General features: G+C 50.0%; 1 protein-coding gene across 3 annotated transcripts in view; it reads left to right on the forward strand.

Annotated features, from left to right (window-relative positions):
• The window catches only part of TNRC6C (trinucleotide repeat containing adaptor 6C), a 140,639-nt gene that overhangs the window by 102,015 nt on the left and 12,546 nt on the right, over window positions 1–26,078 (forward strand). For all 3 annotated transcript variants that reach the window (XM_053211721.1, XM_053211722.1, XM_053211723.1), the window contains 11 exons: window positions 99–265; window positions 3,665–3,745; window positions 5,078–5,135; window positions 12,767–12,909; window positions 14,328–14,477; window positions 15,909–16,055; window positions 17,587–17,706; window positions 20,659–20,742; window positions 20,975–21,206; window positions 24,367–24,534; window positions 25,664–25,855. In XM_053211721.1, the coding sequence (XP_053067696.1) occupies window positions 99–265; window positions 3,665–3,745; window positions 5,078–5,135; window positions 12,767–12,909; window positions 14,328–14,477; window positions 15,909–16,055; window positions 17,587–17,706; window positions 20,659–20,742; window positions 20,975–21,206; window positions 24,367–24,534; window positions 25,664–25,855 (1,542 nt within the window). The remainder of the gene's footprint in view (window positions 1–98; window positions 266–3,664; window positions 3,746–5,077; window positions 5,136–12,766; window positions 12,910–14,327; window positions 14,478–15,908; window positions 16,056–17,586; window positions 17,707–20,658; window positions 20,743–20,974; window positions 21,207–24,366; window positions 24,535–25,663; window positions 25,856–26,078) is intronic.

Below are 26,078 nucleotides of genomic sequence, written 5' to 3' on the forward strand. Positions count from 1 at the left end.
CCCCCCTCGTCCCACCTCCCCCTAAATGGCGCTATAATGCAGCACCGCCTCCCTGAGGAAGGGTGAGTTTGTGAAGTTCACGTGTGCTCTCCTTCTAGCTTCGAAATCTATGCAAGAAGGCTGGGGCAGTGGTGGGGACGACATGAACCTCGGTGCCAGTCAGTGGGAAGACGAAGAAGGGGGCATGTGGAACAGTGCTGCTTCCCAAGAAAGCGCGTCCTCCTGCGCCTCCTGGGGGAACGCCCCCAAAAAAGGACTCCCAAAGGTGCGTGCAGCCCTAAAGAAAAGAAACGCTAAAACCACCGGCACTTAGAACTACATTCGGGGTAGAGGGGGTTTCCAGTTAACGGTGACGGGTAGATCGGGAGTTCTCTGGGGCCCTCTGGGGATCCGGATGCTGCCCAGCACTGCTGTCACAGCAGAGTAAAGGCAGAGACGGACGTGAGAATCCAGGGGCTTCTAAGAAGCCAGACGGTAGAGACGTGCAGGCGCTCATGACAGTGCCACTCTTCACACTAAAGGGTTTCGTTTTTCAGAAAAGACGATTTTCCACTAAAACAGTGTTGTGCATGTTAACTGATGATGGGTTTGTTGTTGTAATTTTTAAACAAATTAATAAGTGGTTTTTTTCATTTCTCCTACGGTAAATATTGATAAGTACAATCAACATATCAACAGAACTTCTTTAGAATCCTCGATCTTGGGGCACCTGGGTGGCTCAGTCGGTTAAGCGTCCGACTTCGGCTCAGGTCGTGATCTCACGGTTTGTGGAATCAAGCCCCACATAGGGCTGTGTTGACAGCTCGGAGCCTCCAACCTGCTTCGGATTCTGTGTCTCCCTCCCTCTCTGCCCCTGCCACACTTGCGCTCTGTCTCTCTCCCTCAAAAATAAAAAATACACGTTAAAAAAAAAAAAAAAAAAAAAAAGAATCTTTAAGACAGAGTAAAGGGATTGGTCCTGGCACCATTAAGTGTGAAGACTCCTGAGGTACATCATTAAGTGGTTTTGCAGTAAATGGCAGCCATTTGGAAACCATGTAAGTGAGATCCACAACTCGTATAAGCACCGAGATGAATTCCAAGTAGATCACAAATTTAAATACGATAAATACAAATATAAAAATGTGAAAGAATGTTAAAAAACAATCTTAGAGCAGGAGTGAGCGGCCTTTCTAACTATGAGAAAAATCTAAAAATCATCAAATTTACAAAACTTTCAGTCCTGAAAGATTTACAGACTTCAGTAAAACCGTGCATGACAGGGGTGCATGGGGGGGAGGGGGGGGCTCAGTCGGTTAAGTGTCTGACTTCAGCTCAGGTCATGGCCTCGCAGTCCATGGGTTTAAGCCCCGCTTCGGGCTCTGTGCTGACGGCTCGGAGCCTGGAGCCTGCTTCGGATTCTGTGTCTCCCTCTGTCTCTGCCCTCCCTCCCCCTCTCAGAAATAAGTAAACATTTTTTTTTTTAAAGTGCACGGCAGAAAATACCATAAAATCAAAAGACAAGCTGGAAAAACATATTTGTATCCTATCGTGCAGAGGGCTGATCTCCCTGATATATACATAAAGAAAGGCCCTACAAACTGACGTGTTTTTTTAATCGATAAGTAGATTGCTCCCTAGAAAAATGAGCAAAGAATATAAATAGATGCTCCCTAGAAAACAAACACTGACAGCTCTTCAACACATGAAGGGACCTTCAGCCTGCCCTGCGGAAAGAGTTCAAGTTAAAACAACACTGGGAGATGCCACTTTTCATCTCTCAGACCAGCAAAACCCCCAGCGTTGAGTAAGCGGGTTCTGTCCGCAAAGCCGTGAGAAAAGCAGCCGTCTCCCACGTCACTGGCGGCACTTAAGTCGGTGGGGCCCCCGCGGAGGGCGGTTTGGCGTCATCTGTCACAGTTACAGATGGGCCAGCGCCGGGATGTGGTGCTTCTGCCTGTCACGGGCGTAGCAGGTGGCACCCGTACACCGTCTTCTCCTGTCGCGTTTTTGTAGGGAAAAAAGCGATGGTTTAAATGTACATTAATGGGGTGACTGAGTCACCCCACATCCATACCAGGGAAAGCTGAACAGATTTTTATAAAGGGAGTCTACCTATATTCATCTGAAAAGACCACCAAAATAGGCTGTCAAACGAGAAGGCAAGGGACAGAAAAGCGTGTGGTGCACACCTTTGCGGGGCCGGGGAGCGAAAGCGTGCGTGCACACACCTGCGCGTGCGAAGAGAGAGCAGGAGCTGAGCGGACGGAAGGTGAGGTAGGAAGAAGGCACTTTTGTGTGCACACCCTTTTTCTCCATCCGAATCCTACGAAGGTGTTAACTGTTCAGAAAAATGAATTCAGCAGAGCATTTAATTAGCAGTAGCAGAACCCAGAAACTAGAATCAGGGCTCGCGTCATCAGGAGTGGAGGTGATTACAGACATCAGACGAGGAGTCTTTTTTCGACTGGGCTGGCAAATAACCCAGTTAATGACGGCACCAGGAATACGAAATTGGTAAATTAAAACACTGTGCAATCTTGGCACCTCTGGCCCCGGCAGTGATTCCAGGCGCCTCCAAATAAGCACTTCCTCGAGGAAAGAGCGCCCGTTGGTTGGTTTAATATCGCCACGTAGACCCCGTTCTGCAGTTAACGGCAGGCTCCATTTTGACAAGCGCTGTGAGGAGTGATTTTAGAGGAGGCTGTTCTTTCCCCTGTGTGAACACATGGTTAGAACCTTTGTAGTTGTTGGAAGAGGAGGGACGTCACTGAGAAAACTTAACATCCTCGCCCAGCCCTTGTGGGCTGCCCCATGCTCCCCTCCTCCTCTGCCCTGCACTCCCCTCCTCTCCTCCGCTGCCCTGTGCTCCCCTTCTCTGCTGCCCTGTGCTCCTCTCCTCCGCTGCCCTGTGCTCCCCTCCCCTCCTCCGCTGACCTGTGCTCCCCTTCTCCCCTCCTCTGCTGCCCTGCGCTCCCCTCCCCTCCTCCACTGCCCTGTGCTCCCCTCCTCTGCTGCCCTGTGCTCCTCTCCTCCGATGCCCTGTGTTCCCCTTCTCCCCTCCCCCGCTGCCCTGTGCTCCCCTCCCCCTGCTCCCCTCCTCTGCTGCCCTAGCTTGCTTTTTGTGATCGCCTCTCCTTTTCTCTTCATCTTCTCCCTCGCTGACGTTTGCCATTTATGTCTTCTCTACCCCAAGGGCTGCAAGCAGTGAATAGTCAATAAAATTAACAGGCTTTTTGTTCCTTTCATCTTGTTGCCTTTTCATTCTGTTGGAATGAACCCCCTGCATTTTGTCATCTTTGACAGTAAAGCTTATAAAAGGGCAGAAAACATGTAATTTTTAGTAAACTTCACATAGTATTAGCATAGGGCCGTGTTCAAAGGAACGCTTAGGATTATTTGATAATGGAAGTGGCACACATTTGTGATGAACTAAATTAATTCTCTGGGGAAGAAAAATAATTGTCTTGCTTTTTTAAAGTCCATAAATTACACACGTACGCCAACTTGCACACGCACCCTAAAGCATTCTGTAGTACTAGCCACAAAGCAGTCAGGGACCCTGGAGCACAGCATCGCTTGACGTTAATACAGAAAGATTCTCTAACTTGAAATCACCATGACGTTTAGGCCACTCCCGTGTCTAGAAGAAACGTATTAACCCGTGACCCACACTTTGTCCTAGGGCATGAAAACGTCTGGCAAGCAGGACGAGGCCTGGATCATGAACCGGCTGATCAAACAACTCACGGACATGGGCTTCCCGGTGACTGGTGTCTTATTTTTACCGCTTCCGTCCGCGTGTGCTGCCATGCATGGCCCTGATTGTGTCCTCCCCGCGGTTGTCACACGTAACAAGCAAGACTTTTGAGGGAGGAGAGTGTTCATGCAGCCTAACTCGTAAATTCCCCTTTTACCCGAGTGCTTCTGTCTAGGGACCGTTGCTTTCAACCAGAGCGAGCATCCACACCATTCCGTCAAGTAGGGTGTGCGAGCCTTCTGGAATAAAACATGCCGCGTGATCGTTCCTTTCTTTGGCTTCTGCAGCTCTGCATTTTCTTTTAAATTATAATTAAAAGTGAATTTTCGTTAGTTTATGCGGTGGATTGACAGAGATCACAAGAGAAAACTCGGGATCAAGTACCAAAGCGCGGGTCCAGAAAAAAGAGTCCTAACCGGTCCTATTTATTGAGTGCCCGAGTCTCGGGTCACGTGTAGGGAGAGTTCAGATTGTACGGTGTCCCCCTGAAAATGTGCCATGAGGCATCCCGTTCCCGAGATCCTAACGCAGGAGTTCAGCTACTGAGGGATATCCCCTGGGTCTGTTCGGTCTTCCCTTCAAAGGTCTTCTTTCCAGATCGTTACTCAAGTGAACATGTGTCTTTGATTTCTGTGGATGTCCCTGAAGAATGGGTCCAGAACGGCCCGGTCCAGGAACGACATGCCTCGCGTCGGGCACACGCCCTCTGTCACTGGGCAGGGCGCAGACCCGGGGGTGGCCCAGCCCCTTCCCGCATGAGAGCGCGGGCGGGACACCGGAGGCCTGCCCGGGAGTCCCCATTTCCACCGTGGTGCTCACACACACTGACACGCATCTGTTCCGTTCGTAGGAACGTGAATAGTTATCAACGTGCATCTGCTTGTTTTGTTTTGGTCTTTTGTACGTTGCTTGGTGGCAAGTGGTCAACAGCAGGGCCCAGGGTCCGCGCAGTGGAGAGTGGAGCTCTGTGCTCTGACTGGCTGCCAGGACATTCCCAAAGTCGTTCTGGCAGAGAGTTCATCCTTGCCGAACCGTTGCTACTCACTGTGGTGTAGAGTCCACGACAAGATTCCACGGACCCCGCACGTTTTGTTTTTAAAGTGTTAGATGCAGGTTCTTTAAAAGTCAACGCGGCGCGTGTTCTTACTCGAAGTGCCTTTACTTAGAAGACGTTTGTGTCTAGCCTCGCCAACGAAGGGCAGTGTTTCCGGTTCCAAAACCCAGTAATGTTACGTCAGCCATAATCATTTCTCTAAGCTAATAGTGATCGAATTCTCTACTAGCTTTTTTGTTACTGTCGAAGCGTAATCTTCATTAAAGTTCTGTTTTCCCACACAGAGAGAACCAGCTGAAGAGGCCTTGAGGAGCAGCAATATGAATCTTGACCAGGCCATGAGTGAGTACTCTGATGCCCTTAACACATACTTTCTTAAAAGGTGCCAGTTTGTGGAGTTTGGGTTTCCAGAAGCATTTTGTCATAGTCTTGGGTTAATGGTTTCAATTTGTGCTGGGTAGACAGGACCAAGCTTCAGCCAAAGAGCAAGCGTGTGAAGCGTGGTAACCACACAGCAAGTCTCTGGAGGCTGGTGGACCCTGGGGACGGATGGCCAGAGCCCACGTCGAGGCACGTTCGCTTGTTTCATTTTTCTCTGTACTTCAGCCAAGAGATGAGTTTTTCCCATCTATTTTGAGGGGAGGTCATCGCAGCGTTCGTAGAGAAAGACACCGGGACCACAGGCCAGACTTCATGCGACACTGACTGAGCGTGTTCTTCGCACCTGGCCCCAGAACGGGCTTGCTCAGGGGCCCACAGAGACATCTCCGTGCCGGTGGAGCGCTTACTGGTGACAGATGAGATTTACCTCAAGGGACGAGCAGCCCTCATTGTGGAGCTGCTGTAAAAATAGTAATAACTAAAGGTGGTAAATAGAATCGGAATACTGTAGCTGTGTTTTAGGATGGTATATTAAACTCTTTTGAACGTTTCCTTTTTTTGAGAGAGGGAGCGTGCACACACAAGTGGGGGAGGGGCAGAGAGAGAGGGAGAGAGAAACCCAAGCAGGCCTCACACTCTCAGCACAGAGCTCGAAGCGGGGCTCGATCTCATGAACGATGAGATCACAACCTGGGCTGAAATCAAGAGTTGGACGCTCACCCACCTGAGCCACCCAGGCACGCCTAGAATGGTGTATTAAACTCTTAACTCATAAAGGGTAAAGAAAAAGAGAATTAAACATAACTTACGGCTATTACAACTTGGGAACAAAATCATAGCACCTTTAAAAAGAGATCATTTGTGACATCAAAAATATAAAAGGGGGAGAGCAAACGGATGGAACTTTTATAAGCCAATGAAGAGAAATTGTTTTCAGCAGAAAAGGGACTATTCCATCAATGTTTAACGTAAACCTCGTGGTAACCGTGAAGCAAAAATGTAGCGCAGACACACAAACCACACAAAGGGGGAGACCGAGAAAATGGAAGGCCGTCAACGTATGAAGGTAGACAGAGACAGAAGGAAAAACAGTAGCGAGACAGAATAACCAGAAGGCGAAAGATAAAAGGGCGCTAGTCTGTGCTCACATGTCCGTAATCTCTCTTAATGGGACTGAACTCACCAACCTAAAGGCACAGGGCTGCTGGATGGATGAAAGCCACAAGACCCAAGGTGCCTGGGTGGCTCACTTGGTTGAGCGTCCGTCCGACTTCGGCTCAGGTCATGATCTCACGGTTTGTGGGTTCAAGCTCAGAGCCTGGAGCCTGCCTCGGGTTCTGTGTCTCCCTCTCTCTCTGCCCCTCCCCCCCCCCCTTTCTGTCTGTCTCTCTCTCTCTCTCTCAAAAATAAACATTAAAAAAAATTTTTTTTATTAAAAATGTTTAAAGTAAATAAGGCCACAAGACCCAAGTCTGTGCTGCCCACCGGAGACTCATTGCAGCTCTAAGACACACACAGGCTCACGTTGAAAGCATGGAAAATGATATTCCAAGCAAACAGAAACGGAAAGAAGGCGAGCATAGCCATACTCAATATCAGACAAAATAGACGTGAAGCCAAAAAGAGTGACAAGAGTCCAAGAAGATCATTATATGCTGACAAAGGGGCTAATACGTCAAGAAGATGTAAGCAAATTATAAATATATCCATTCTCAACACCTGACCACCAAACTGCATTAAGTAATTAATAACAGATCATAAAGGAGAAATAATATAGTAATTTTATGGAAGATTTCAGATACCCCACTGTTAACCATGGATAGATCTTCCAGACTAGAAATCAATAAGGAAAAATGGAATTGAACCATACTTCAGAGCAAATGGACCTAAAAGATATACACAGAACATTCCACCCAGCAGCAGCAGAATATACACGTTTTTCAAGCACACAGGGAACATTCTCCAGGATAGATCTGATAGGCCACAAAACTATCTTAGGGGTTGTTTGGGGGTTTTTTTCTTTTTTTCTTTTTCTTTTTTTCATCTTTTTGATAGAGCATAAACAGGGGAAGGACGGAGGGGGAGGAGAGAGAGAGAATGACTCAAGCAGGCCCCACACTGAGTGTGGAGCCCAATGTGGGGCTCATTCTCACAAGCATGAGATCATGATCTGAGCCGAAGTCAAGAGTCAGACGCTTAACTGAGCCACCCAGGTGCCCCCAAACTATTCTTAGTTTTAAGAAGTTAGAAGTCCTACCAACCATCTTCCTCAACATGAGGAAAATGAGAAGATCCATAAACATGTGGAAACTAAACACACTTCTGAACAACCATTGGGTCAAAGAAGAAGTTGAAAGGAAAGTGAAAAATTATCCCGAAACAAGTGACAATGAAAACATGTCAAATGTGGTAGGAAGCAGCGAAGGCAGTTGTGAGAGGAAAGCGTATAGCAGTTAAACACAGATACTAAGAATTTAAAAAGAGGTAAGACAAACAACCTAACTTTACACCTCAAAACTCGCAAGAGAACACGTTAAGCCCAAAGTTAGCAGAAGGAAGGAAATAATAAGGATCAGAGCAGAAATAAATAAAATAGAGACTAGAAAAACAGTAGAAAGGATCTGTGAAACTAACAGCTGATTCGTCAAAAAGAAAAACACAATTGATAAACGTTCAGCCAGACCTAAAAAGGAAAGAAAGACTCAAAGAAATGAAATCAGAAGTGGAAGAGGAGACACTGCAACTAATAACCACTAAAATACATGGAACTGTGAGAGGCTGCTGTGAACAATTATATGCCAGCACATTACTTAACTTAGAAGAAATGAATACATTTCTAGAAACAACTTACCAAGACCGAATCAGGAAGAAATATAAAATCTGAACAGACCAGTGAGTTAAGAGATAGAGTCAGTTGCCAAAACACAGAAAACTTCAGGACCAGATGACTTCACTGAGAGAAATTCTACCAAATATTAGAGAAGAATTAACATCAGTCCTCAGACTCTTCCAAACTATCAAGGAGAAGGGAATACGTCCAGGCCCATTCTACAAGGCCAGCGTTACTCTGATACCAAAACCTAATAAGGATACCACAAGAAAACTGTAGACCAATATCCCCAATGAACGTACATGCAAAAATTCTCAACAAGATATTAGCAAACTGAGTTCAACAACACATGAATACGATTATATTCCGTGACCAGGTGGCGTTTGTACCTAGGATGCAAGGCTGGTTCGACATACACAAATCAGTAAATGTGATCTATCACATCAATAAACCGAAAGATAAAAATCATGTGATCATCTCGATAGATGCAGAAGAAATATTTGACAGCATACAGCATCCTTTCATGATTTGGGAGGGTGGGGAACCTTAAGCAGACTGGGTAGAGAAGGAGCGTACCTCAACCTAATAGAGGCCGTAGGTGACAAACCCACAGCTGACATTTTACTCAGTGGAGAGAAGTTGAAAGAGTTCATTAGATGAGGAACAAGGCAAGGATGCTGACTCTCTCCACTCCTGTCCAGTAAAGTGCTGGAAGTCCTGGCCAGGGCAGCTAGGCAAGGCAGAAGGGGGGAAAAGTCATCCCATATTGTCCGTATTGAAAAGGAAGAAGTCAAGTTCTCGTTATTTGCTGATGATACGATCCTGTATATAGAAAATTCCAAAGAATCAGTCAAAAAACCTAGAATCGGTCGACAATCTGCATAAAGCAGCAGAATACAGAATCGGCATACAGAAATCAATTGCATTCCTTTGCACTAATGATGAACCATCTGGAAAAGAATGAAAACCATCCCATTCACAATAACATCAAAAACAATATAATACTTAGGAATAAATTTAATCAAGGGAGTGAAAGATCTGCACAACGAAAACTGTAAGACTTTGTTAAAAGAAATTGAAAAAGACACAAACAAATGGAAAGGCATCCCATGTTCATGGGCCCAAAAAATTAATATTGTTAGTCTAGTTATATTACCCAAAGTGGTCCCCATCAAAAAACCAAAGGCATTCCCAGAAGTAGAAGAAACAAAAACAATCCTGGGGCACCTGTTTGGCTCAGTCAGTTAAGCACCCCAACTCTTGATTTCAGCTCAGGTCGTGGTCTCACAGTTTGTGGGATCGAGCCCCACGTCGGGTTCTGCCTGACAACGGGGGGCCTGCTTGAGATTCTCTCCCTCTCTCTTTACCCCTTCCCCCCTCAAAAATAAATATTAAAGGAAAGAAAGAAAGAAAAGAAAAAAAATCCTAACGTGTGTGAAACCACAAAATACTCCCAAGTAGCCGGAGCGGTCGTAAGGAAGAACAAAAGTGGAGGTATCACACTTCTGAATTTCAGACTGTACTACAAAGCCGCAGTAATCAAAACAGTGGTACTGGCACAAAAATAGACCGTCTGGGGCACCTGGCTGGCTCATTTGGTAGAACATGTGACTCGGTCTCAGAGTTGTGAGTTCAGGCCCCACGTTGGGTCTAAAACTTCCTTAAAAAAAAAAAAAAAAAAAATTAGACATATCGGCCAGTGGAACAGAATAGAGCCCACAATTAAACCCCAGCATATACAGTGAACTAGTATTTGACAAAGGAGCCAAAAGTACCGATTGGGGAACGGGTGGTATCTTCAACAAAAAAAAGGTTCTGGGAAAAATGGAGAGACGTGCAGAACAATGAAATTGGACCCCTATCTCACACTACTCACAAAAATTAATTCAAAATGGAGCAAAGGCTTAAACAACAAAACAAAAACAGAAGAAAATTAAAGAGGCCTGTCAGTATTGGTCTCGGCAATAACTGGGGGTGGACAGCAAAAGCACAGACAGCAAAAGAAAAGTCAACAAATGAGGACTACATCGAACTCAGAAGTTTCTGCACAGCAAGAGAAGCACCAAAATGAAAAACAACCTATAGAACAGGAGGAAAATTTTGCAAGCCATGTACTGGATAAGGGGTTAATATCCAAAATCTATGGATCTATCAGTCAAACTAATGACCCAAAAAAAGTTTGATTAAAATAACTAAATCGGGGGTGCCTGGGTGGCTCAGTCGGTTGAGTGTCCGACTTCGGCTCAGGTCGTGATCTCGCGGTCCGTGAGTTCGAGCCCCGCGTCGGGCTCTGTGCTGACAGCTCAGAGCCTGGAGCCTGTTTCAGATTCTGTGTCTCCCTCTCTCTGACCCTCCCCCGTTCATGCTCTGTCTCTCTCTGTCTCAAAAATAAATAAATGTTAAAAAAAAAATTTTTTTAATAAAATAACTAAATCGACATTTCTGCAAAGAGGACATCAGAGTGGCCAACAGACCCATGCAGATCATCAGGGAAATGGAAATCCAAACCACAGTGAGGTCTCCCCTCACATCTGTCAGAATGCCTTTTCTCAAGAAGATAAGAGACAGCAGGTGCCGGTGAGGACACAGGGAAAAGGGAACCCTTGTTGCAATGTCGGAGGGAGCGTAAATTTGTTCACCTGGCATGGAAAGCAATACGGAGGTACCTCCAAAAACGAAAAGTAGACTTACTGTACGACACAGCCATCCCAGTTCGGGCATCTACCCAAAGGAGGAAAACAGGATCTTGACAAGATAGTTGCTTCCATGTGCATCACATTATTCACAATAGCCAAGGAGTAGAAACCATCCAAACGCCCATCAACAGATGAATGCGTGGAAAAGATGCCACCGTATATACACAATGGAATATGATTCAGCCACGAGAAAGGGGAGTATCCTTCAGTCTGCAACATATCCTTCATTCTGACAGATCTTAAGCACATCAGAGGAAGACAGGTACTGTATGATATCACTTGTATGTGGCATCTAAAATGTTAATCCCCGTAGGAAACCGTGAATGACAATTACCGGGGAGCAGGGGTAGGGGGATGAGTAATGGTGTTTCAGGGTACGAATTTGTAACAAGGAGTGGATAAGCCGCAGAGATACAGTTCACGGCATGCTGAGCGCACAGTAATGGTGTAGTATAATTATGTAACAGGGTATAAAATATGGCTACGTGGACCATCGTATTACAGTATGTAGATCTATCCAGTAACATGTACACCTTAAGTTATACAGTGTTACATGCCAAATTGATTCGGTTAAAAAATAAATAAGTAAAACAATAATTATGTTAGATATCTACATGGAAAATGTAGCCGATTCTCATTATTCGTCTCCAGGAAATAATAGGGTCGAATTCCTGTAAGCCACCGCATTTTTGTCAACCAGTCCGTACATAACCTTCCTTTATGTGCGTTTCTGCCTAAAGATACCTTATTTAATATGTATTTCTCACAGAGATGCCGTATTTCTTGATAGTAAAACGTTGGCTAGAAGGAGTTAGCATTTTCCCGACCCTGGGTCCTGTGACCATAGATCTCTTCGGCCGTCCACACTGGATTCAGTGCTGTCGGCCACACCTTTCTAAAATCAGTCGTCATCTTGTGACTCCAAAAAGTTAGCCACTCTTCCATTCTTTCCATAGCTTCATCGCACACGGTAGATGTTGCTTTAGCTCTTTCTGGGCGGCCTTACATACAAATGGGTGACTGTTCTCTTCCTTTTGCTGGATGCACCGTGTCGTTCGTTCACTCACATTGAGCTTGAACCACAGCACCGCAGCTCCTGCCCGAACAACACTTAGCTGGCGTGTTTTCTCCACCAGGCACAGCGCAGCCTTATTGCGCCCACGAGCCCTACAGCATACATTAGCACTGTGCTTGGGGACCATTTCAAACACCGAAACCGCCAACAAAAAGAACGAAAGTGAAAAAAGTGGCACTAAATAGACCACAGAGGGACACTTGTTGCTGTAGGGGAGCTGAGTGAGAAGCAGAGCATCTTGCTTGGTCTGAGCTGGGAACGCGTGTGTCGGGCAGCCGAGATTCTTCGCCATCCCCTGCGTGTCCACAGATGACCACAGAAGTGCCACGGGTTCCGATTTGGGGGCTACAGATAAACGTAGCCAGTCGGTGAATGCACGAATGCGGAATCCGTGAATATGAAGCTCGACTTGATAATTACACGCAGCTGCCAAAATGTTCTGGTGCGAGCTGCCAGGACAGGAATGACCCATCAGTCATTCAGTGTGAGCTTGAAGAAGTTCATTGTACCCTGTTAGAATTGTAAGATGGCACAAAGTCAAAGGTAGCCACACGAAACCAGTCGCTGGCCAGAGAGCGCATGAGGACGAAAACCTTGTCTGTCTCGCATGACATGGTGCCCCCACCGTCTGGAAGAGCCCTCAGGGGGATGTGGGAAATGGAAACCGATGGCTGCAGGGGGTCAGCGGAGCCGTCTTAAACAGGATAATCAGGGCAGGGTCCTGAGGACACCACCGGGGAAGGCCGTGTGGAGAAGGGGGTGCCTCCCAGGAGGGGAAGGAAGGGCGGACTCGGAGTGGCCCGTGTGGGGGGAGGAGGGGCAGGAGCAGGGCCCGGTCGCAGACTGTCGGGGCTCACGAGAGCAAAACCACAGCCTCCCTGTTTTCCGGGAGGTTGAGAGGCTCCCACCGGCACCCATCTTAAGCTCGGCGCTCCTGACTGACGCTCCTCGGGCGTTTGGGTAAGTGTTGCCTCTGCTTGCTGTGCCCCAGGCGCCCTGCTGGAAAAGAAGGTGGACGTGGACAGGCGTGGACTGGGAGTGACCGACTACAATGGAGGGGTCACCAAAGCCCTTGGCTGCCGCCCACCAGTCTCCAAAGACTCTTCCGGGGACCGCCCCACCTTTCTTGACAAGGTATGAATTCAGGGGGTGTTTTGCTTGTTTGTTGTTAACACAAGGGACTTTTCATTTTAACCGTGTCCTTAATGCAAGCTGGATCAAATACTTGCTGGGCTGTAACGCTTAAGTGACTTTTACCCACTTTTTCAGATACGTATAAATGTGTACCTCAAAAGAGATGGCGTCGTGTTTCATACGATGTGACTAAGAAAAAATACTGAAATTGAAAACTGACTTTCATCGTAGTGGGTGAACTTGGCTGGCTTGTCTGCTTCCATTTGCCCAGTAACAAGGGTCTTCAAATCTCTGTTTTACTGTCTTATTTTATATGCACAGTTCTTCCCCTTGGAAATGATGTTATATGTGTTTACTCTCGGAAAAAGAGACTTGAAGTGGTTGTGCAGGTGCCCGTGTCCGGCCAGCTCAGCTCGGCCACTTGAGAGTTCGTGCAGGAGTCTGTCAGAAGCCCCTGGGGTGGGTCACGTGTCCAGACACCGGTTCGGTCCTTTCAGGACCACCCCATAGTGATGCCCCCTCTCCAGACTGGTGTGACTTCACAGGGAGACGAGGACAGCATCCCACGAAATTCAGTCAGAATGTTGAACCTTGGAAATAAAATTAAAGCAAGGAAGGACACGTTTAAAAACAAAACAAAAAACAGGCTCACAGGAGACAGAGGTGAGACTTCGCCTCCGTTCTTAAACAAACAGGGTCCCCTGCCGCACGCCCCCCTGCCGAACGCTGTGGCCAGGCTGGGCCCAGAGGGAGCGGTGCGCAATTCCAGTTTAATTTAGTATCTTGTATTTACACTTGGCTCAGGATGGGACGCTGACTTGTTTCCTTACCTTTAACATGTAGAATACTGCCACACGTTTGTTGGGAAGTTAGAAAAAATAGATCTGCAAAGGGCCTGGTCCGTAACGTGACCTTAATAAATGTAACAGGGTAAGAGTCTGTTTTGTAACCTACCCTATTATTGGCTCAAACGGCACAAAATCGCTGTTTGCGGGTCAAAAACAGCTGAGTGTCAGCAGAATCCAACCTAATGCACACCTAGAGCCTTGATGATGACTTCTCGGAAGGAGCGGGTTTACTTGAACACGGTTGTACACTGTTTTCTAAACGAGGCTTTTGCGAATGTTTGCGTCGTCCTCCTGACTCCTGCCCCTGGGCGGGGTCGGTTGTGTATGGGAGCGCCATAAGCTACCGTGTGTGCTTGTGGAATAATCGTTAACAATGAAAGCAGCATCTCAGTCTGGTTTCTCTTTTGCTTTTCCCCTCTTCCTTTGGCCCTTGTTCTCCAGTCTCTTGTTGCCCACACTGTTTTGACCTCCTAATTCTTTACCATCCACATCCCTCTACGCCCTTGGGAAATTGCTTTGTGCTCTGTGGATGGACACTGCACACAGCTCACCCTCTGTTTCTCCCATCAGGACGGCGGCCTGGTGGAAGAGCCCACGACTTCACCATTTTTGCCTTCACCAAGCCTGAAGCTCCCCCTTTCAAACAGTGCACTCCCTAATCAGGCCCTGGGTGGGATTGCCTCAGGGCTGGGCATGCAAAACTTGAATTCTTCTAGACAGGTAAGGCCGTGGGGAGAAAGCCAGCGCGGTCTCTGTTTCACCTGCCCGTAAAAAAATGTGTTTGAGCCACAAACTGTCCCATTTTTAATGAATGCCCATACTTCACGATACAATCACGTATGAAAAGGTAGCCGAGATAGTCGAAAGATCATCCTGCAGGTAATGTGCAGGTGTCAGGAGTGGAGTCCAGCTCTTGGGATTGAACCGTAGGAAGGGAAGTGCTTCCAGATTGTATTGTTACATGTAAGTAACACATGGTTCAGTGCCCTTGGTGCTGACCTACAGCTAGACTCCTTCATGGAGCCAGGCGGTGCCGTCCTTTCTCCCGGCCTCAAAACTGGAAATACATTGGTCTGTGAGAAAACACCACCTTTTCCCCTGCTTTGCCCCGAGGTCGAGGTGACATTTCGGTGGCTTCCAGAGAGTCGTGTTGGCATTCTCCCTCTCTGACGCTCAGGGAAGGTGAAAGTCCCTGTCAGGCGTCACAGAAGGGAAGACTGAGAGTTGCGTTGGCTGCTGCTCCCTGGCGCTTGTCTCTCCCTGTCCTTCTGGAAGACATGACCTGCTTTCCTGGCTTTCCTAGGACTTCCTTTTCCTGGGTTTCCTCACGCAGGAGGCTGACACGCACCCACCTCTGAGAGCCCTCTCTAGGTAGAGGCTAAGCTGCGTGAGGCGGCCACGTGCGCACCTGCTGTCCCCGGTGACGGCCAGCGGCGCCTCCTGCCACCAGCGTCCCTGTTTGTGTGGTCCTCGCGGCCGACGTCACTGATGCCGGTGGTAGTTCAGTGCAACGCCTGTTTCGGGTGTCCTGCCGTCTGACAAGTGACCACCCTGCAGGCGGGGTGATGGGAGTGAGCCCCCCCCCCCCCCCCCCGTGTCTGGCCGCTAACTCACCCCAGAGCAGCAGGAAGTACACCTAAAATGCATTGATTAGATCTCACACGCAGATACCTGCCAGGATCTGGCCTTTCACTCAGCTTCAGCTTTGGCTGTTGTTGAGATCATACTTGTGTTTCCTGTTTGAAAACGTCGCTGTCTTCGGCCCAGTGATCCCCGCCCTGACGACCCTGCGTCACCACACGTCTCCCGTGACAGAAGTAGAGCGACCCGGTGGCTCCGCGTGGCTGTGGTTCATAGCACCGTATTATCAGGGTTTGTCTGGACGGGATAGTCCTGTCCAGGGACGTTTTCCGGCTGGCACTGTTGTGTGGCTCCTGCGATTTGGAAACACAGGCAGGCCTCGTGGGCCGATCGGCCGTCGTCTGTAACCAGGCCGAACACAGCTTGCTGTGAAATTCACTTTGGTAGAAGTTCACAGTGCAAGGGGGAGTAGATACGCTTTGGCTCTCGGGGTCAGGCAGGCGGGGCCTCCCCCCGGAGCTCCCGCGGTGCCGGCGCCCTAACGCCCCGGTCCCTCCCGTGTCCCTGCAGATCCCGAGTGGCAATCTGGGTATGTTCGGCAGCAGCGGAGCAGCACAAGCCAGGACCATGCAACAGCCGCCGCAGCCACCCGTGCAGCCTCTGAGCTCCTCCCAGCCCAGCCTCCGCGCTCAAGTGCCTCCGTTTCTATCCCCTCAGGTGGGGCCCGCACCTGCGCTCCGGGCAAGGCCACGCACGCACGCACGCACGCACGCACGCCTGGGCCATAGCCATGTCGCCGCTGTAGAGTGAGGGCGGGCTCACCCCCGCCCGTCCGACAGGAGGCTGCGGGGGGGCCTCCTGTCGTGCCGGCTGGAAAGGCGCCTCCCACGCTACCAGGCTGCCATTTGTGTCCTGCTCTTGACAGCCGTTCAGACGAGCCCGATGCACTGTCCTAGCTGGGAGAGGAAGGTGACGAGCTGGCACTTGGCTTAGGACGTGAGGGGCCACGTGGGAGCAGTCAAGGACCGAGTAATGCTTTAGTGGCCGACGGAACGGGATCGTGTGTCAGCCCATATACGTCACAGACGTCTTAGTTAAGTCCGTTACTTCGTATGAGACCAGGCTTGCCCACAGAGATTCCTTAAGAATAAAAAAAGAAGTCAAGCAGAATCAGGAAGAGATTGTTACTGCTTTGTGTAGCTCAAAAGCATATGCATTCTTTCATTTTAACGTTGTTTACTTACTGAGTAACATTCCATAATCTTACTCTTTGCAGCGAATTTTTCATTACAATGATTACAATGTTTCAGTCTTTTCCCGTGTAAAAATATTCAATAATAGAGACTGATAATAAGTTGTAGAATTAGCTGGAAGTAATTACTTCCCCACAAATAATTGAACCCACGTTTGTGCCCTGAGCCGAGATGGCTGAAATGCAGGTCAAGTAACAGTTAAATTCATTAATCAGGACACGGGGTGAACGGCTCTGACAGAGACCCCAGAGGGCAGAAGCTCAGGCCAGACAGGCGTCTGCTTCTCTCGGGCGGCCGTGCAGGAGGCAGCGGCTCAGGGCTGTGGGGCGGCTCTCCCGACAGCAGGGAGCCCCACAGCCCCACCTGGGCCCGGGTGGCAGGCAGCAGGCTTCCCACACTCGGCCAAGCGCGTGTCACCACCCACCCCACCACCACCACCCCCCCCCCCGTGCCCATACACGCCGCCTAGTGGCAAACACTGAGATTCCCCAGTGCCGGGCCCCACCTGGTTCCCAGCCGCGGAGGTGCCCGTCCCGTTGAGAAGGGCGGATTGACGGTCCAGGCTCAGGCCGGCAGAGCCGGGGTGGACCACTTCCAGAGCCCATCCTGCGATGAGACCCTCCCGTGGGGTGGCGCGGTGCCCGCCAGTGGGTGTGACTTCTCTGAGATCCCACATCCACGGTCTCCAGTCCTACAATCGTGCCCGGCTGTTTTTGTGGTGACAGGACGTGAGATCCGATTGCAGGGGGGTCCCCCGGAGCCTGAGCAGCTCCACTCGTGACCGCGGCGTTTGGAGGAGGAGGGCTTTCTCTTCTTTGCCTGCCTGCCTCCCGTGCATCTTTCCCACAGAAGCACGTTAACTGCAACGGCAAAACGTCCAGGGGGTTGTCAATGGCTTTGGAGTTCATCCCTGAGACAAGTGTCGGTCATTGAGCAGTCTGCATCTTGAGAGACCACCTGCGCAGGCACCTGACGCCATCCTTTGTGTCCAACAGGTTCAAGCACAGCTTTTGCAGTTTGCAGCAAAAAACATTGGTCTCAACCCTGCACTATTGACCTCGCCGATCAATCCTCAGCATATGACGATGTTGAACCAGCTCTATCAGCTGCAGCTGGTGAGTGGACAGATCCGTTCAGCTCCTAGAACTAAGGAAGTGTGTGCCCCGACATTCACGTATCCCTGCCAGCCACACACCCTGACCCGTACAGGTAGTTGGTTCAACGCTTTCTCCTTGTCAGGGAAGCTCATTGAGACCCTCCTGAAATTTGTGGACTACTAAAAACATGAGGAAGTTTTTCACTTACGGGTGTTGTTCCTTAGCTTTGTAAATTCCCTGGTCCCTTCACGGAGTCGTCCAGACCTTACTGTCAGGCATGCCCTCTAACTTGGGGTCTCAGCTAGCTTTTCTCATCCAGAGTTTCCCGTCTGGACCACAGAACCCAAGAAACGCTTGACGATTTTCTAAATTCTTCAGGATGGTATACGCGAATACTCTTTTGGAAGCATAAAAGAGAAGTTACTTCATGACATACAGTAGAATGCCTTGGAGATTAGGATTTCATTCTCTCTCGAAACCCCTGTTGAGAAAGGTGGATGTAGCCTAATAATTCTGGGAGGCTTTACAGTTTAACATGTCTTAAATTTTTAATTGTCAACAGTCTTTCTACTTTTACTATAAAACGCCAGGTCACGTGTCACGTATGAAGGCATACTGCGTTGGTATATGCCCAGGGACCAAGTGCGTTCTTTCTTTCTTTGATATGTTGACACCTGGTTTATTTAGAATTCTCGTCCAACAGCTTCATCTCCTAGAAAATGACCAGGAATCATGAGGGACGGAAAAAAGGCCTCCGATAGACAAAGGCATTGATGCGAAACCTTTCCTCACAGGAGAGCCCTGGGCCCTCTCAGCCCTAAGCCTTTACTGTCTGTTAGACTCCCATCTAGCCAGCTTGAGTGTCGGCTTCCCAGTAAGAAGCAGCATGGGATGGGAGGAGACAAGTGCCCCGAGACAAATCGTGGTGTCGGGGAGGACACAGAGCTCTGGAAGGGGGTTCGTGACCATGACAGACCCTCGAGACAGTTTCTTTGTCCTTAAAATGGGAAACGGGGGCACCTTGCGGCGTGGGGGTGAGGCTTCTCAGGACCCGAAGGCACCAAGGGTGGGTGGTTCAGGCGCACAGGATTAGTGCTTTTACTACCAAGCTGACCTCAGATGACGGAGAAGGAAACAACCATAAAAATCGGGCACACACGTAAGAAGCGTATTATTTAGAACTCTTGCTGTAGAGGAAAATCGTGTTATGCTCCTTGGCAACACGGAAGACGTGGCTGTATTCTCACATGAGGCGTATCTGACTGTCGTACTGATGTTCTAGAGTCTCTTGTTCATACAGGCATTTTTATTGCCCCTTACGGTGTGAAAGACCTCAAGAGAATCTTTTCTTTTTTCCCATGGAGGCATTTTATTTACACGTATGTATCACATCTCTAGAAACAGAATCCCAGGATCTTCCCTCTGGTGCGTTTTCACCTTGCTTCTCTCTGGTCCACGATGCCCGCTGAGGCGGTCGGCACCGTGACACCAAACGGCAGGACGGGAGCAGAGTGCTTGGCCATCTTTCTAGATGCTGGGCTGCGCGTCACGTCTGGTGCTGGTCGCTCCGCCCGGGAGGCTCACAGCACTTTTCCGCGCTCTGTGAGCATCAGTGACTTCGAATTGGCCGCCGTCACCGTGCTTCGTCATCGCAGTCACACACCACACGGTGACTTTGGAGCAGGGCCTAGCCTGCTAAGCTAGGTGTTCGCCTCTCTTTCCGACGTCATTTGTGCTCCCGAGAGCATCTGCCAGGACATTCACTCACACTGCCGTGAGGGCATGGGAAGATGGCGGAAACTGCAGGAAAACCTTGAATTACGTTTCATGTATTCTGTTTTAACACCAAGCATGCTGTTTTTAATTTTTTTTTTTTTTTACTAATTTTTTTAAAGTTTATTTATTTTTGAGAGACGGAGCGTGAGTGGGGGAGGGGCAGAGAGAGAGGGAGACACAGAATCGGAAGCAGGCTCCCGGCTGCGAGCCGTCAGCCCAGAGCCCGACGCGGGGCTCGAACTCACGGACCGCGAGATCACGACCTGAGCCGAAGTCAGCGCTTAACCAACTGAGCCACCGGGGTCCCCCTTTAATTTTTTTTTTTGTTTGTTTTTTTTGGTTTTTTTCAAAATAATCGTTAAAAAGTTTTGGTGCACTCTGACGTTTTTAGGGCCTTTATGGATTCACTTAAGGGAAGTATTTTATTTTTCTATAATTCACAGATTAAGGAGGCACTTCTAAATATTTTTTAAATTTATTTGTTTTTGAAAGAGAGAGAGAGAGAGAGAGAGAGCATGTGCGTGTGCAAGTGGGGGAGGGCCAGAGGAGGGGGTGGGGGGAGAGACTCCCAGGCAGGACCTGCATTGTCAGTGCTCAGCCTGAGCCACCCAGACACCCCTAGTGTTTCATCTTGCCATCATTTGTTTTTATTTTTAGTTGGTAGGACTCAAGCAGAAGAATTTTGATCTTGGGGCACCTGGGTGGCTCGGTCAGTTGAGCATCTGACTCTTGATTTCAGCTCAGGTCATGATCTCAACGACTCGTGAGTTCCAAGCCCTATGTCGGGCCCCGGGCTGACAGTGCAGAGCCTGCTTGGGATTCTCCCTCTCCCTCTCTCTGCCCCTCCCCTTCTCTCTCCTTGTCTCTCAAAATAAATAAAGAAGCAAGAAGAATTTTGGTCTCTTGACCAACTAAAAACCATTTGCAGACAGACCTCACTGTCTACACTACACAGGGGCGGGGGGTGGGGGGTGGGTACTGGCTGAAGTACTTTGTAAAACTCCACGCACTGGAAGGATTTGGGGAAGACATTTCTCCTTTTAAAAACGCTCTGCCTCGGGGCGCCTGGGTGGCTCAGTCAGGGGACCAAGAATCTTGGCCGCTTTCTGCCTTTTTTTTTTTAAACCAATATGCGACGGCGGAACCGCTTGTTGACGACTTTCTTACAGGATCTTAACTGTGTTCTCTCGACAGGCATACCAACGTTTACAAATCCAGCAGCAGATGCTACAGGCTCAGCGCAGCGTTTCCGGACCCGTGAGACAACAGGAACAGCAAGTAGGTGCCAGCCGGAGGGCACGGCCGGACTCGCGGGCTCCCGTCTTCCCCGATCGGAAGACGCCAGGCGGCCGGCCGTTCCACTGTCGTTGACTTTCCGCCCGCCAGGCCGCCCCTGTTAGCGGGGCCGCGGTCCCCTGGGTTTGGGAGGAGGAGACCGGACGCCCCGGGTCTGCGGACGAGCGAGGGGCGCCACCTGGGGACCCCTTCGAATTCGCGTCTCTGCCACCAGGTCGCGCGCACAATCACTAACCTGCAACAGCAGATCCAGCAGCACCAGCGCCAGCTGGCCCAGGCCCTGCTCGTGAAGCCGCCGCCGCCCCCGCCGCACCTGTCTCTGCACCCCTCTGCAGGCAAATCGGCCATGGACAGCTTCCCCCCTCACCCCCAGGCCCCCGGCCTGCCTGACCTGCAGACCAAAGAGCCGCAGTCTTCACCCGGCACCTTTGCTCCCTACCCTCTCGGTGAGTCCCCGGCGTGGCCGCTCGGCGCCGGGTCCCGGGCCCGCTCGGTGGGGGAGCGGCGCTGGCTGTGCCGCAGAGCAAGGTCTCGCCACGGCCACGGATACCTTTAAGCATAAAATCTTTGAAGGCCGTCCCAGTGGAAGCCCCAGAATTCCCGCACTTCCACTGTCGAACCAGTTCTATCCCCGGTTTCCTCCTCTTTAGCAGCCGCCATCCTCCACCCTAACCACAGGGTGAGTTTCTAACAGTTTTGCCAGTAAAGGCGTCTAGGTTTTTACAAATCGGGCACTTCTGGGAAAGCCACGGGTGTCCCTACACGTCCTGTGGTGTAGAAAGGGGTTCGTGTCATCCACCCAATCACCATGCATGTGATGACCCGTTCGCCTGCAGGAGGCGTGCTCGTGAAGCCCACAGGTGAACAGAAGGCAGGGGCCGCCCTCCGGGTCTCACAAGCTAGCCAGGGGGCACAGGTCACGTAACCGGAGGCCGTACCGAGGAAATGTCGCAGGGAGGCATCTGTCCGTAAATTGATGGCGCATGAAACGTTTGCTAGAAGAAGCCAGAACCTGGTGAAAGTTCTCAGGTTCGTCTGTCAGGTGGCTGTTAGTCTGAGGCTACAGGACAAAGGGAATCAGTAACCCAGGAAATACACATCCGAACGAGCAAAAGCCAGTTCATGATACTGGATTTGCTCCCAGCCGATGGTGTCCCTTTCCATGGCACTACTCTGAAAGGAGCCATAAATCCCAATCGTGTGAGCACTGTCCACTTGACATACGATCGGTGTGGTGCGTCCTTATATGAAACTGATGAACGCCCACTGTGATCATTCCACCCCTTCCTCACTGTCCCGCGCTCACGGCCCTTTATCGCACGGAGCTGGGTAGTCTGGTAGCCAAGGCCTGGCCCGGGAGCTGGCCCACCCACCACCAGGGCTGGCTCAGCGCTTCTTGTGCGGCTTGCCCGACTGCTCTCTGCCTCAGGTCCTCATCTAAAGTGGGGGATATGGGGGCGCCTGGATGACTCAGTCGGTTAAGTGTCCAACCCCTGATTTCGGCTCAGGTCATGATCTCATGGTTTGTGAGATCCAGCCCCACGTCGGGCTCTGCGCTGACAGTGTGGAGCTTCCTTGGGATTCTCTCTCTCTCTCTCTCTCTCTCTCTCTCTCTCTCTCTGCCCCTCCCACGTTCTCTCTCTCAAAATAAATAAGTAAACTTAAAAAAAAAAAAGAAAGATCCTTTTCCTCCACTCCTCACCCCCAGCACACAGCTGCACACCCCTGCTCTCTCTTAAAAATCAACTTTAAAAAAAATAAAGTAGGGATACTTCTCTCCCGGGATCCTTTAAAGATTAAGTGAGTTAATACATGAAGTTCTCAGGACAGTGCCCAGCATGCAACAAGCCCGTCTGGAATGTGAGCTGGACAGAGGCACATCTGGTTCAGGAACTGTTATTTCACAACCAAACTCCACTCTGTCTGGTATCCCAGAATGCTTCAGCTTCAGCCTCCTAGTGTCCATGTGGCCTCCTGACCTTCTTTTTGGGGAACAAAGTACGTCAATCTTCACTCTTACGGATTCTTTCTCAGGGCAAATGAAAGAATTAGTACAGTGAATCTTCAAAATGAGATGAAAAATGATTTTGATGATATTGTATAAAATTGCCTATCTGGTTGGTTCTTGGCGTTTTTCTTCAGCGGTTGTATTTCCATCCACCTTCCTTCCCCCATCCACAGCGTCTCCTTGCTCCGGTGTTTGCTGACTGCTGGAATCTGTCGTCCACACGGGAAGATCGGGCATAGAGTAACAAAAACTAACCTTCCCGGACGGCGCTTCGGAGGAGGGAGGGCACGTGCTCACCTCATGGGGAAGGAGAGACCGGAGCAGGGTCTCAGCTTGGGTCTCAGAGGAGCGGGGACTTGAGTGATGAGGAAAGGGCACGCCCCGGGCGGTCATGCTGACTTGTGGGGCGTCCACAAGTGAGCGGGCATCCCCTCAGCCGACTAGATCTGTGCAAAGTGAAGGTGGCCTTCCAGCAGCCTCTGACGCACACAGGGGTTTTGTTCCATCCACAAAGTGTGTGCGTGTGTGTGTGTTAATTGCCAAAATTTCAAAATTGGAGGTTTTTAAATAAAGGTGACTTCTGGCTTCTCTTCAAGTGGCTCCACGCCACGGGGCTCCATGCCCGCCCCATGGCTGCCACTGGCTGGCACCAGCGGCAGGCACTTTAGGTGGGACGAGCCCTGTAGGGTTCGTCACCCTCCCCGGCAGGCCTGCCTCACACCCACCTGGCTCCCGTAGGCATGTGAGTTTGCAGACGCTGATTTCAAATTAAAACTAGAAGCGTTCGATACCTTGCTTGAGAGTCGAGATTCACTTCTGCCTGGTCTGGGAAGGAAACGGTCTGTATGTAACTGGGATGTGCTTCCGTTGGCTGTCCTCTCCCAGCCGCGCATTCAGTCCAGCCCATAACTGGTGTCCCCATCGGGGGCTCTTCACCACGGCCCCATTGCCATCCTCCTCACCTCTCTTTATTAACCTGGCACATCCGACCGCACGTGCTTTTAGCTCTACAGAAAAACCCAGAATCGGCATGCCTTTCCAGCTGGGGGCACGTGGCGGGGGCACGTGGCGGCCCCACACTCTCAAACAGGCCAGGTCCTTAAAGGGAGTTCGGTATTTAATTCCTAAACTCCTGAAGGGCAGACTTTTGTAGAGCAAGGTCACTAAAAGTGGAATTGAATCACCCCTACCAGCCTTGTTCTAGGTGGTCCTTTAGAGCCCCGTCTAGAACTCCGAAAGAGCTGTCCTGATCCGGGGAGCTTCCCTAAGATTGTCCTAATCGTCTGGACGCGTCCTGTCTCTCAGTGGGCTCTGAGGAGCTCCAGGACCATGTTCAGCTCTGAAGTGAGCAAAGTGGAAAGAGTCATTGGTCTTACTTAATCAGAGACTATTCGTTTCCACTTCACCTTAATTCAGGAATAATGTTCCTGGAAATAGATGTTGTTAGAAAGACAAATAGCTTTTCTCTCCACCAGCATTAAAAGTTGAAGTATTTGGCTACGAGTTGAGACTCGGATGGGTTCTCCAGGAGAGCGTTAGATCTGGTAGTGAAATTTAGAGGAAGAGCAGGCACATCCTAACAGCGTTTTTATTTTTAGCTGGACTGAACCCAAACATGAATGTCAGCAGCATGGACATGACTGGCGGTTTGTCAGTGAAGGACCCGTCTCAGTCCCAGTCCCGCCTCCCTCAGTGGACACACCCCAACCCGATGGACAACCTGCCCGGTGCTGCTCCTCCCCTCGACCAGAACCCCAGCAAGCATGGTACGTCCGAGCCGGTGCCCCCGCCGGCTGTCCGGTTGCAGAGCGTGCTTGTTTTCTAACTCACGCTGCAGCTCTTTCCTGAGAATTCCTTTAGAACGGAATACTCTGTCCGTGGGTGCGTAAGACCCCAGCCGGTCTGCAGTCAGGCCTCCTGAAACCCCAACCGCCACCCGCTCGCCACAAACCCAGTTGTTGAAGATGCCCCAGAGCAGTGAGAACATGGACCGTAGCCTAAATATTTGTTTATTTTTATCTGTATCCTTCAGGAAGAAAACTTGTCTATCTACCGAGAAAAATTTTTTTCAATAAAATAAAACACAGTAGACTTCCAACTTGACAAACTTCATGGTTCTTAAAGAATTTCAGTCTTGGGGCACCTGGCTGGCTCAGTTGATGGAGACTACAACTCTTAATTTTTTTTTTTTTACATTTATTTATTTTTGATAGAGAGACAGAGCACAAGTGGGGGAGGGGAAGAGAGAGACAAAGACACAGGCTCCGAAGCAGGCTCCAGGCTCCGAGCTGTCAGCACAGAGCCTGACGTGGGGCTCAAACTCCCAAACCGCGAGATCGTGACCTGAGCCGGAGTCGGACGCTCAACCCACTGAGCCACCCAGGTGCCCCTGGAGCCTATAGCTCTTGATCTCAGGGTTGTGGCTTCAAGCCCCACGGTGGATGTAGAGATTACTTAAAAATAAAATCTTCAGGGGCACCTGTGTGGCGCAGTCGGTTGAGCATCCAACGTCAGCTCAGGTCGTGATCTCATGGTTCGGGAGTTCAAGCCCCACGTTGGGCTCGCTGCTGTCAGCGCAGAGCCCGCTTCAGATCTGTCTTCTGTCCCTGTCTCTTTTTGTCCCTCCCCGCCTTGCGCTCTCTCAAAACTAAGTAAAATAAAATAAATTTTTAAAATGATAATTATAAAGGAAAATCTTTAAAAAAACAAAACAATTTCAGTCTTTCACAGACGCACTAACCGAAACAGTCACTTATCCTTAGAGAGTGCTGGACAAATCGAGTGTGCTTGTTCCTGTACCTCTGAAAGGGACAGGGCCCGGCGCCCAGCCGCGAGGGCCCAGAGGCCCAAGAACGCCCTGTTCACTGGGCTCTTTGCTTCCCGCTGTCCTCACAGGTGCTATCCCTGGAGGCCTGAGCATTGGGCCTCCAGCTAAGTCCTCCATTGACGACTCCTATGGCCGGTACGATTTAATCCAGAACAGTGAGTCACCAGCCAGTCCTCCGGTCGCTGTTCCCCATAGCTGGTCACGTGCCAAATCTGACGGTGATAAAATCTCGAATGGCTCCAGCATCAACTGGCCCCCAGGTAAGTGCGCACGAGACCTGCGTGCAGTGGCAGAGCAGAACTGTGCCAAGCCCCGGGAGAGCGATTCCGCCCCGGAGAAGCCGGGATCTGAGCTGAGAGTCCTGGAGGCGTGAGCTCCTGCTTTGGCTTTTCCACTGGAAATCCAGACTTGGGAAGTGGTTAGCCCCCAGCGCTTTCCCGAAGCCCCTTAGTTCGGTGGAAGGAGGGTGGGCGCTGGGTTGCG

This window comes from Acinonyx jubatus, chromosome E1 (genome assembly GCF_027475565.1).
Source record: "Acinonyx jubatus isolate Ajub_Pintada_27869175 chromosome E1, VMU_Ajub_asm_v1.0, whole genome shotgun sequence".
Lineage (NCBI taxonomy): Eukaryota > Metazoa > Chordata > Mammalia > Carnivora > Felidae > Acinonyx > Acinonyx jubatus.